General features: G+C 48.6%; 1 protein-coding gene across 1 annotated transcript in view; it reads left to right on the top strand.

Annotated features, from left to right (window-relative positions):
• Positions 1-11,586, top strand: part of POLR2A (RNA polymerase II subunit A) — a 34,090-nt gene that overhangs the window by 14,239 nt on the left and 8,265 nt on the right. The window contains exons 2-19 of the mRNA XM_003791147.3: positions 3,252-3,384; positions 3,533-3,669; positions 3,767-3,940; positions 4,098-4,379; positions 4,671-4,832; positions 4,955-5,175; positions 5,402-5,534; positions 5,795-5,919; positions 6,029-6,239; positions 7,048-7,257; positions 7,342-7,510; positions 7,686-7,780; positions 8,416-8,619; positions 8,784-9,006; positions 9,670-9,853; positions 10,214-10,385; positions 10,471-10,576; positions 10,662-10,867. Coding sequence (XP_003791195.1) covers positions 3,252-3,384; positions 3,533-3,669; positions 3,767-3,940; positions 4,098-4,379; positions 4,671-4,832; positions 4,955-5,175; positions 5,402-5,534; positions 5,795-5,919; positions 6,029-6,239; positions 7,048-7,257; positions 7,342-7,510; positions 7,686-7,780; positions 8,416-8,619; positions 8,784-9,006; positions 9,670-9,853; positions 10,214-10,385; positions 10,471-10,576; positions 10,662-10,867 — 3,147 coding nt within the window. The remainder of the gene's footprint in view (positions 1-3,251; positions 3,385-3,532; positions 3,670-3,766; positions 3,941-4,097; positions 4,380-4,670; positions 4,833-4,954; positions 5,176-5,401; positions 5,535-5,794; positions 5,920-6,028; positions 6,240-7,047; positions 7,258-7,341; positions 7,511-7,685; positions 7,781-8,415; positions 8,620-8,783; positions 9,007-9,669; positions 9,854-10,213; positions 10,386-10,470; positions 10,577-10,661; positions 10,868-11,586) is intronic.

The raw sequence follows: 11,586 nt of genomic DNA, 5'->3' as shown, positions 1-11,586 counted from the left end.
AAAAAAAAAAAAAAAGAAAAACTAGCCAGTGTTGTGGCATATACCTGTAGTCCCAGCTACTTGGGAGCCTGAGGCAGGAGGATCACTTGGGCCTAGGAGTTCGAGTTTGCTGTGAGCTATGATGTCACAGCACCCAACCCCAGCGTGACTTAGTGAGACTATCTCAAAAAATAAAAATAAAAACAATTACCAAAATCTGACACAGAGACAAAAAGTGAGCACATGGTATTGGAAAAATGATACTGATAGACTGGCTCAATATGGGGTTGCCACAATCCTTCAGTTTGTTAAAAAAAAAAAAAATGCAGTATCTGTGACATGCAGTAAAAGCATAGGGCAGTAAAACAAGTTATTCCTGTATAGTGAAGATCATGGGACACCATATGGGGTAAAGTATGTGAAATGTGGATGGACTGAAAACCAGGGGGAACTACAGTGTTTAAGGAACAGACCAAGGCCAAGGACCCTAGGAAAGAGACCAAGAGGCAGTAGCAAGAGAGGGAGGAGAAGGGAGTGTGGATTGGAAGCAGAGGGAGCACCTCAAGGGTGTGGATCCTAAGGGCTGAGCTGGGTCCATTGGATTAGGCAGAGTGGGGCTCACTGGCTAAGCCAGAATGATTTCAGGGATGTGGTGATAGTGGAAGGAAACATATTTAGGAACATAGTTGTACAGAACACTCATACTCATTGCAGTTTGCTGATATGGTGGAAAGAATGCACAGGTGGAACCAACAGACTGGGTTCAAATTCTGGCTCTACCACTTTCTAGTTACATGATCTTGGGCCTTTCAAGTTTTGCAATCTGCAAGATGGAGGCAGTGATGCTTATTTTTTTATTTTTATTTTTATTTTTTACTCACCGCTATACTAATGAGGAACTGATGCTTATCTTTTATAAGTTATTTGAAAAGATGAGATGAATCAGTTAGCACTGTGCTTGGCACCAATAAGATGTATTCTAGAGTTTAAATAATTATTTCTGCTGAAACATGGTAGAGTGAGAGGGGAGCATATATTTGGGACCAGAGAGTTGGTTTTGGCTTCTTACTGGCTTTTTGAGATTGAGACCTTAGGTAAGTCACTCAGGTACCATCAGGCTTCTCATGTCTAAGAGGAATTCATTCCTAGGAGGTTAGCGGATATTAAAGGTCACCTGACCAATTCTAGCTCAGGACAGAAATCTCTTTTTCTTCTGAGTTCTTCCATATCATCCTTTCCTTCACTGAAGTGGCCCCACTGAATATTGGTTCCACCTTTCTTGGGATTCCAGTCATTCACTTCTCTACATCACTTCCACCAGCCTATCCTCTTAGAACTTAACTTTCATATATATATTCATTTATTTGTTTATTTTATTTATTTATTTATTTTAGAGATAGAGTCTCACTTTGTCACCCTCAGTAGAGTGCTGTGGCGTCACAGCTCACAGCAACCTGCAGCTCTCAGGCTTGGGTGATTCTCTTGCCTCAGCCTTCAGAGTACCTGGGACTACAGGCGCCTGCCACAACACCTGGTTATTTTTTTGTTGTAGTTTGGCTGGGCCAGGTTTGAACCCACCACCATTAGTATATGGGGCCGGTGTCCTACTCAATGAGCCACAGGCACTGACCTATTTTATTAATTTATTTTTATTTTTATTTTTTTTTTGAGACAGAGCCTCATTCTCTTGCCCTGAGTAAGTGCCATGTCGTCATAGCTCACAGCAGCCTCAAACTCTTGGGCTTAAGTGATTGTCTTGCCTCAGTCTGCCAAGTAGCTGGGACTACAATTACCTGCCATAATGCCCAGCTAGTTTTTATGTTTTTTGTAGAGAGGAGGTCTTGCTCTTGCTCAGGCTGGTCTCGAACTCTTGAGCTCAAGCAGTCCTCCCACCTTGGCCTCCCAGAGTGTTAGAATTTTCTTTTTTTCTTGCTTGTACGAAAGGTCTTTATTGGTAGGGGGAGGGAGGCTGCAGAGCAGCATCGAGGAGGAGAGAAAAGAGGAGAGAGAGATAAGGAGAGAGTGGGGAAGAGAAGAGAGAGAGAGTAGAGAAGAGCCAGGGGGAAGAGAGAGAAAAGAAAGCAGAGAAGGAAGGCAGAAGGAGGCGAGAGAGCAGAATTTTCTATCTTTTAATAAAATCTCCATGTGGGCATGGAAGGGTCCAGGCCTTTGAGAAGGAGGGGGTAACAAAGATGGAGGTAGAGGCAAGACTGCCCTTCTGAGTGCCTTATTCCTCATTGGGGCTGAGGTTAGAGTTAGGGCATGTCTTGGGTGGGACATCTATGCTGTCATGGAGGGTACAGATACAGAGAGCTTCTTGCCAGGATCTTAGATTCATGGGTTTGATTTTAGCTTGGAGGAAGAAAACCATTGGCTTTTTTTTTTTTTCCCCTACCTTGAAACAGCTTTTTTTCAGGAGTATCCAACCTTTTTTTTTTTTCTCTGCTACAAATTGGAAGAATAAGAGCTACCTTGGGCCACATATTAAATACATAAACACTAGTGATAGCTGATGAGCAAAATAAAAGGTCAGTGCTTACTTTTTGAAAGCTGACACCACAGATAAGCAAAACAGTCCCCAGAAGAATCAGCATGCAGTCTATTGGCCGCAGGTTGGACACTGGACACTTAGATTTTTAAATTTCTTTTTGTGGTTAAATCTTGTGGGTATCAGTGATCTAGAATTTAACCAAAGGGATGTCTAGGGTAGGTCCTAGAAGCAATTTATTTGGAGCCCTGGGGTCATCCATATTCTGAGTACTGTCTTTTTGTTTTTCTTTTTTTTTTTTGGAGACAGAGTCTCAAGCTGTTGCCCAGAGTAGAGTGCTATGGCGTCACAGCTCACAGCAACTTCAAACTCTTGGGCTTAAGTGATTCTCTTGCCTTAGCCTCCCAAGTAGCTGGGACTACAGGTGCCTGCTACAACACCCAGCTATTTTTTGGTTGTAGTTGTCATTGTTGTTTGGCAGGCCCAGGCTGTATTTGAACCCGCCAGCTCCAGTGTATATGGCTGGCGCCCTAGCTGCTTGAGCTACAGGTGCCAAGCCATTGAGTACTGTCTTTTTCTCAGTAACTGGTTTGTTTTTGACTTGTGATACTCAGTTGGCCTTTTCAGACATCACCTCATTCTCCTCACCCAGGTTAAACCTAGTTTAGTTGTTCTGTAAGTAGTTTTTGGATTTTTTCGGGTCTTAGTATATACTTCCCTGCCATAAAGGCTAGAAACAAGCACCCCTGTTTACCTGCAATTGGCCTGCCTTTCTTCTCTACAGAAGCGAATGTCTGTGACAGAGGGTGGTATCAAATACCCAGAGACAACTGAGGGAGGCCGCCCCAAGCTTGGGGGCCTGATGGACCCACGGCAAGGAGTGATTGAGCGGACTGGCCGCTGCCAAACATGTGCAGGTAAATGCTGGGGGCTGGGCGGGTTCCCCAAGGGAAGGAGAGAGGCTTGGGTCCTCAAAGCAAACCACAGCTGAGGGTGGGCAACTGAAAACCAAGTCTCTGAGGTAAGGGGAAGCTGGGAGAAAAGCATCTGGTGTGTGTCTCATAGGAAACATGACAGAATGTCCTGGCCACTTTGGCCACATTGAGCTGGCCAAGCCGGTGTTTCATGTGGGATTCCTGGTGAAGACAATGAAAGTTTTGCGTTGTGTCTGCTTCTTCTGCTCCAAACTGCTTGTGGATTCTGTGAGTAGGGAATTGGCCCTGGCCTGGGGATAGGGGGCTGCTTGGTAGGGGGCAAGGAGATAGCCCCAACTGATTCTCCCCTCTGCTTTGTCTCCAGAACAATCCAAAAATCAAAGACATCCTAGCTAAGTCCAAGGGTCAGCCCAAGAAGCGGCTCACGCACGTCTATGACCTTTGCAAGGGGAAAAACATCTGCGAGGGTGGGGAGGAGATGGACAACAAGTTTGGTGTGGAGCAGCCTGAAGGCGATGAGGATCTGACCAAAGAAAAGGTGGCTGGGACTGTTGGGAAGAAGTCAGGAGGTTGTCAGAGAGGCCTGGAGAGAGGAGGTTGCAGAGGAAGGACACAGAGGAGTGGGAGGGCAGGCCTGGTATAGAGTAGAAGTGGCCAAATCTCCAGGCTCTAATTGTGCATTCTTCCCCACCAAGGGCCACGGTGGCTGTGGGCGGTACCAGCCCAGGATCCGGCGCTCTGGCCTGGAACTGTATGCAGAGTGGAAGCACGTTAATGAGGACTCTCAGGAAAAGAAGATACTGCTGAGCCCGGAGCGGGTGCATGAGATCTTCAAACGCATCTCTGATGAGGAGTGTTTTGTACTGGGCATGGAGCCCCGCTATGCTCGGCCTGAGTGGATGATTGTCACTGTGCTGCCTGTGCCCCCCCTCTCTGTGCGGCCTGCTGTTGTGATGCAGGGCTCTGCCCGCAACCAGGTCAGCATCTCCAGGGCTCGCCTCTCCACTGGGGGCTAGGTGTCTGAGGGAGGATACCCTGTAAGTGGGACTAGGGGAGTGTGAGGAATGCATGGACAGATCTGGGCTTGAAAAATACTTTGCCATTTACTAGCTGTATGACCTTTCCTGAGGACCCCAACATGGTTAAAGGTAAATGTGTGAGCAGCTGCCTCCTGGGGTGGTGTGAGGATGAACTATGGCATGTGCCAGGTGCCTGCTGGGCACTTTCAGTGGTGGCTGCACTGTGATGATGCTGACTTCCTACTGCAGGATGACCTGACTCACAAACTGGCTGACATTGTGAAGATCAATAATCAGTTGCGGCGCAATGAGCAGAATGGGGCGGCAGCCCATGTCATTGCAGAGGATGTGAAGCTCCTCCAGTTCCATGTGGCCACAATGGTGGACAATGAGTTGCCTGGCTTGCCCCGTGTGAGCACACTCCCCACTGCTGTGGATTGCGGCCAGGGTGGGGGATAGTTTGAAGCCTCAGAGTTCTGGAGGAGAACTCAGTGCTGACTCCAGGGTGGCCCCCACCCTGTTTTTCCTCACAGGCCATGCAGAAGTCTGGGCGTCCCCTCAAGTCCTTGAAGCAACGGTTAAAGGGCAAGGAAGGTCGCGTGCGAGGGAACCTGATGGGCAAACGAGTGGACTTCTCCGCCCGTACTGTCATCACTCCCGACCCCAACCTCTCCATTGACCAGGTTGGCGTGCCACGCTCCATTGCTGCCAACATGACCTTTGCAGAGATTGTCACCCCTTTCAACATTGACAGGTGTGCTTCAGTTCAAAAGCCCTGCCTGGAGGACTCCTTTTCCCTAGGGGAGACAGTGGTGAGGCTTCGAGAGAGTTGTGCTCTTCCCACTTAGGGAAGTGGACTTGGACCAAGGAGAGGGGAGCTTAGAAGTTTAGAAGTATGACTGCCACTTGTTTTGGGCTAAGGGTGGCAGCCAGGAGTTTTTGGGAAGCGTTTTGTTTATTGTACCTGTTTTCCTTCCTAGACTTCAGGAACTAGTGCGCAGGGGGAACAGCCAGTACCCAGGGGCCAAGTACATCATCCGAGACAATGGCGATCGCATTGACTTGCGTTTCCACCCCAAGCCCAGTGACCTTCACCTGCAGATTGGCTATAAGGTATGTAATAAGCCAGGGCCTCTCTTAGCTACATGACCAGGAAACTTTATGAAATGGGGCAGGCTTCGGTGGTCCATTTCATTCCTTTCTGGAAACCTAGTGTCTGGCCCAGGGCCACCATGGCTCATAGAGGGTGTTTGATAAGTGCTTCAAGTATAATAATAACTCAGTGTCACTCTGCAGAGGACTTTAGGTCCATTGTTATTTTATTCTTAGCATACCTCCTTCACTGAGATGTTTGCTTTACTTCACCTCCTTAGGTAGAACGGCACATGTGTGATGGGGACATTGTTATCTTCAACCGGCAGCCAACTCTGCATAAGATGTCCATGATGGGGCATCGGGTCCGCATCCTCCCCTGGTCTACTTTTCGCTTGAATCTCAGGTCAGCCCCTGGCTGAGAGAGAAGCAGGCTGGGATTGGTGGCGGCCTTGGTTGCTCCTCTGGGTTTTGCAGCAAACATCTTCCTGACTCTGACTTCTCTGTTGCTGCAGTGTGACAACTCCATACAATGCAGACTTCGATGGAGATGAGATGAACTTGCACCTACCACAGTCTCTGGAGACACGGGCGGAAATCCAGGAGCTGGCAATGGTGCCTCGCATGATTGTTACCCCCCAGAGCAACCGACCTGTCATGGGCATTGTGCAGGACACACTCACGGCAGTGCGGAAATTCACTAAGAGAGATGTCTTCTTGGAACGGGTGTGTGGTCCAAATGGAAACCTGGTTCTGGTGGACAGAGAAGCACTGGGTGGAGCTGTGGATTTCTTCTTGACTTGTTCTGCATTGATTTTTTTTTTTTTTTTTGGAGACAAGAGTCTCACTTTGTCACCCTTGGTAGACTGCTGTGGTGTCACAGCTCACAGCAACCTCCAGCTCTTGGGCTTAGGCTATTCTCTTGCCTCAGCCTCCCAAGTAGCTGGGACTACAGGTGTCTGCCACAGCGCCTGGATATTTTTTGTTGCAGTTTGACTGGGGCTGGGTTTGAACCTGCCACCCTCGGTATATGGGACTGGTGCCATACTCACTGAGCCAAAGGCACTGCCCTGTTTTTTTGGTTTTTTGGGTTTTTGTTTTTCTTTTAGACGGAGCCTCAAGCTATCCCCCTGGGTAGAGTGCCATGGCATTACAGCTCACAGCAACCTCCAACTCCTGGGCTCAAGCGAGTCTCCTGCCTCAGCCTCTCAAGTAGCTGGGACTACAGGCGCCCGCCACAACGCCTGGCTATTTTTTGGTTGCAGCCGTCATTGTTGTTTGGCAGGCCCGGGCTGGGGATTCGGACCTGCCACCTTAGGTGTATGTGGCTGGCGCCTTAGCCACTTGAGCCACAGGCGCCGAGCCTTTTTTTTTAAATTAGGAAAACATTTTTTCTGATGTGTCTTTACCTCCAAAAGTTGGCTTTCCCTGGGGAACAGGGAAGCTCCCCCCCTTCCCTCTCACATTGTCCTCACATTCCTGAGATGTGAAACCTCCTATCTGACTTCCTGTCTTTCGGTTTTTTGTCTCACAGGGTGAAGTGATGAACCTCCTCATGTTCTTGTCCACATGGGACGGGAAGGTCCCACAGCCGGCCATCCTGAAGCCCCGGCCCCTGTGGACAGGCAAGCAGATCTTCTCCCTCATCATACCTGGCCACATCAATTGTATTCGTACCCATAGCACTCATCCTGATGATGAAGACAGTGGCCCTTATAAGCACATCTCTCCTGGGGATACCAAGGTAGGGCTTGGCTTCTGGGTATGTGGGATGGGATTTGGACGTGGGAGCCCAGATGGGGCCTCTGAGTGGGTACCTTGCCCATAGGTGGTGGTAGAGAATGGTGAGCTGATTATGGGCATCCTGTGTAAGAAGTCATTGGGCACATCAGCTGGCTCCCTGGTCCATATCTCTTACCTAGAGATGGGCCATGATATCACTCGCCTCTTCTACTCCAACATTCAGACAGTCATTAACAACTGGCTCCTCATTGAGGGTGAGTTCATGGGCTCTACCAGTGCCTCTCTGAATCCTCTTCCACTTCTTAACTGTTCTCCCATTCTTTTGTTTTCCTCATCGGATTTGGGGTCTCTCTGTCTCCTGGCTACAGTTGCATCCATGTTTCCTAGGAGTCCAAAGAGGGTGTTTCTGATGTTTCTTCTCATCTCTAGGTCATACCATTGGCATTGGGGACTCCATTGCTGACTCTAAGACTTACCAGGACATTCAGAACACTATTAAGAAGGCCAAACAGGATGTAATAGAGGTGAGATGGAAGAATGGCAGAGAACGAGGCATGCACCTATACTTCAGCGGTTAGGGTGCCGGCCACATGCACCAGGGCTGGTGGGTTTGAACCTGTCCCAGGCCTGCTAAAACAACAACAATAACAAAATAGCCAGGCATTGTGGCAAGCACCTATAGTCCCAGCTACTAGGGAGGCTGAGGCAAGAGAATCCTTTGAGTTCATGAGTTTGAGGTTGCTGTGAGCTATAATGCCATGGCCCTCTATCGAGGGCAACAAAGTAAGATTCTGTCTCAATTAAAACAAAAATGACTTGGGCAGCACCTGTGGCTCAGTGAGTAGGGTGCCAGCCCCACATACTGAGGGTGGTGGGTTCAAACCTAGCCCCAGCCAAACTGCAACAAAAAGTAGCCAGGTGTTGTGGCGGCTGCTACTCGAGAGGCTAAGCCAAGAGAATTGCCTAAGCCCAAGAGCTGAAGGTTGCTGTGAGCTGTGATGCCATGACACTCTACAAAGGGTGACAAGGTGAAACTCTGTCTCTAAAAAAAAGTGGCAGAGAATGAATAAGGGGACTTCGAACTTATCAGCAAGAGTGGAGGGAACTGTAAGGGATAGAGGGAAGGGGATTGATGTCTCACTGAGAACTGTGCTTCTAGGTCATTGAGAAGGCTCATAACAATGAGCTTGAGCCCACCCCAGGAAATACTTTGCGACAGACGTTTGAGAATCAGGTGAACCGTATTCTCAATGATGCCCGAGATAAGACTGGCTCCTCTGCCCAGAAATCCCTGTCCGAGTACAACAACTTCAAGTCTATGGTAGTGTCTGGAGCTAAAGGTTCCAAAATCAATATCTCCCAGGTAAGGAGCCTCATCTTCCAGACATGGAGCCACACTGAGGTTTGGGGGAGAAAGGCAGATGTGTGTACATGTTGGGGGTGAGGAGGAGTTGAAGGAAAACCTTGGGAACTCTTGAACTCTTAAGGCAAAGGGAGTTAGATGTACCTGCCTTTTCTGTTTCCCAGGTCATTGCTGTTGTCGGGCAGCAGAACGTGGAAGGCAAGCGGATTCCTTTTGGATTCAAGCACCGGACTCTGCCTCACTTCATCAAGGATGATTATGGGCCTGAGAGCCGTGGCTTTGTGGAAAACTCCTACCTAGCTGGCCTCACACCCACTGAATTTTTCTTCCATGCCATGGGGGGTCGTGAAGGGCTCATTGACACAGCTGTCAAGACAGCTGAGACTGGTGAGGCCTTTTCAGTGTTCTTCTATGGGGTGGTACTGGGGAATGCCATAGGGTGAGAAATCCCTGACAGGTACACTGTAGGCTAAAGGCCTTTGTTCTCAAAAATCAAATCTTCCACTAAGTTATATGCATTTATCTCAAAATCTTAGTGGATTTTGGCTTATGGGGGATGAATAGAGGCTCAAAAATTAGGCAAATGCCCTAGTTCTGATTTTCTTTTCTTTTTTTTTTTTTTTTTTTGAGACAGAGTCTCACTATGCCGCGCGTCACAGCTCACAGTGACCTCAAACTCTTGGGTTTAAGCAATTCTCTTGTCTCAGCCTCCCAAATAGCTGTGACGATAGGTGCCTGCCACACACCTGGCTATTTTTTGATTGGAATTGTCATTGTTCTTTGGCAGGCCAGAGTTGGATTCGAACCCGCCAGCTCTGGTGTATGTGGCTGGGGCCGTAGCCCCTGAGCTACAGGCACCAAGCCCTAGTTCTGATTGTTTTACAGCATCACATGATGCAGGGATAGAGCCTCAGGGGCTCTGCTCCCAGTCTGTCACATGGGGATGATTTCACTAGCTGGCTTTTCTGGGAATCAAGGAGGTTAAGGGTCCAGACTAGACCTTGGGCTTCATCAAAGGCTCTAATTGATTGCCTCCCCCTCCTCCCCCAGGATATATCCAGCGGCGGCTGATCAAGTCCATGGAGTCAGTGATGGTGAAATACGATGCTACAGTGCGGAACTCTATCAACCAGGTGGTACAGCTGCGCTATGGCGAGGATGGCCTGGCAGGCGAGAGTGTTGAATTCCAGAACCTGGCTACGCTTAAGCCTTCCAACAAGGCTTTTGAGAAGAAGTGAGAAGGCGGGAAGGGGTTGGCTTTCACCTGAGCAGTAGGATTCCTGCCCCACCCCAGAGATATGGCCTGCAATGTATCTTGCTGAGGACCATAGCTTTTAGTGTCCTTTCTCTATCCTTATGAAAAAGCTGTGTGTTGTGGGGGAGGGAGGTGAATGGAGGTAGATTTGAGATTGGTCTTCCATTTTTCCCTGAGGCACAGTTCAAATACAGATGTGCAGGCACATAAACTCTGGTCTTATTGGCAGTCCTTGGTCCTGGAGCTTACATTTCTTGGCCCCTTAAATCCTGTACCTGCTGCTGTAGAGACTGACCCCAGAGCCCACCTGTCCCAACTCTATCCCTTACCACTTTGCAGGTTCCGCTTTGATTATACCAATGAGAGGGCCTTGCGGCGCACTCTGCAGGAAGATCTGGTGAAGGATGTGCTAAGCAATGCACACATACAGAATGAGTTGGAGCGTGAATTTGAGCAGATGCGTGAGGATCGGGAGGTGCTCAGGGTCATTTTCCCAACTGGTGACAGCAAGGTGTGTGTGAGTGGGAGGTGCTACACTTAAGAGAAGGGCTGTCCTGAACTGGATGGCTGTCCCCTGACTCACAGTCCTCCCTCAGGTTGTCCTCCCTTGTAACCTGCTGCGCATGATCTGGAACGCTCAGAAAATATTCCACATCAACCCTCGCCTTCCTTCTGACCTGCACCCTATCAAAGTGGTAGAGGGTAAGTACTTGCTTCAGGTTAGGATGGGGTACAGGAATCTGCTGGGCCCTGGTCTGATGATCTTTTCATCCTCTTTCGGCCCCAGGAGTAAAGGAATTGAGCAAGAAGCTAGTGATTGTGAATGGGGATGACCCACTTAGCCGGCAGGCCCAAGAGAATGCCACATTGCTCTTCAACATCCACCTGCGGTCCACGCTGTGCTCCCGCCGCATGGCTGAGGAGTTTCGGCTCAGTGGAGAGGCCTTTGACTGGCTGCTTGGGGAGATAGAGTCCAAGTTCAACCAAGCCATTGTGAGTGTTATACTTCTTACCTCAGCTTTGTTTTTCTTCTTTTACCTATTGACTTCTCTGGTTTCCAGGAACAGTCCACTTCTGTTCACAGTCACCTACTTATTCATATTGAGACTGTTGTGTACCAAGTCCTGTCTTTGGCATATTATGCCTTTATACCATTAGCAATCCTAAAATGACCATAGTAGGGGAGAAATTATTAGTCTCAGTTTGTAGAGACAAAAACTGAGGCTTGGAAAGAGTAATGCCATATAGAAAAACAAGTGACATGACCATGACTGGGAGTATTATTTATTTTCCTAAAATGGCTGCTATGTGCAGCATTCAAATTTAGATAGAAGTGGAAAGTTGGAGGAAGTAGAAATGAGATTTACAGATATTAGAACATGCCTTCACTGTCTTTAAAGATTCACAGGGTAGGCCAGGCGCAGTGGCTCACACCTGTAATCCCAGCACTCTGGGAGGCTGAGGTGGATGAGACCAGCCTGAGCCAGAGCGAGACCTCACTTCTAAAAATAGCCAGATACTGTGGCAGGCAACTGTAGTCCTAGCTACTTGGGAGGCTGAGGCAAGAGAATCACTTGGGCCCAAGAGTTAGAGGTTGCTGTGAGCTGTGATACCACCACATTCTATGGAGGGCCACAAAGTGAGATTTCTGTCTCAAAAAAAAAAAAGAAAAGAAAAGATGGCTCGGTGCCTGTGGCTCAAGTGGCTAAGGC

The sequence above is a fragment of the Otolemur garnettii genome, unplaced genomic scaffold, assembly GCF_000181295.1.
Source record: "Otolemur garnettii isolate 467f Iridium unplaced genomic scaffold, OtoGar3 scaffold00046, whole genome shotgun sequence".
Classification (NCBI taxonomy): Eukaryota; Metazoa; Chordata; class Mammalia; order Primates; family Galagidae; genus Otolemur; species Otolemur garnettii.
The sequence above is the reverse complement of the archived record's forward strand: the minus strand, read 5'-3'. Positions and strand labels throughout refer to the sequence as shown.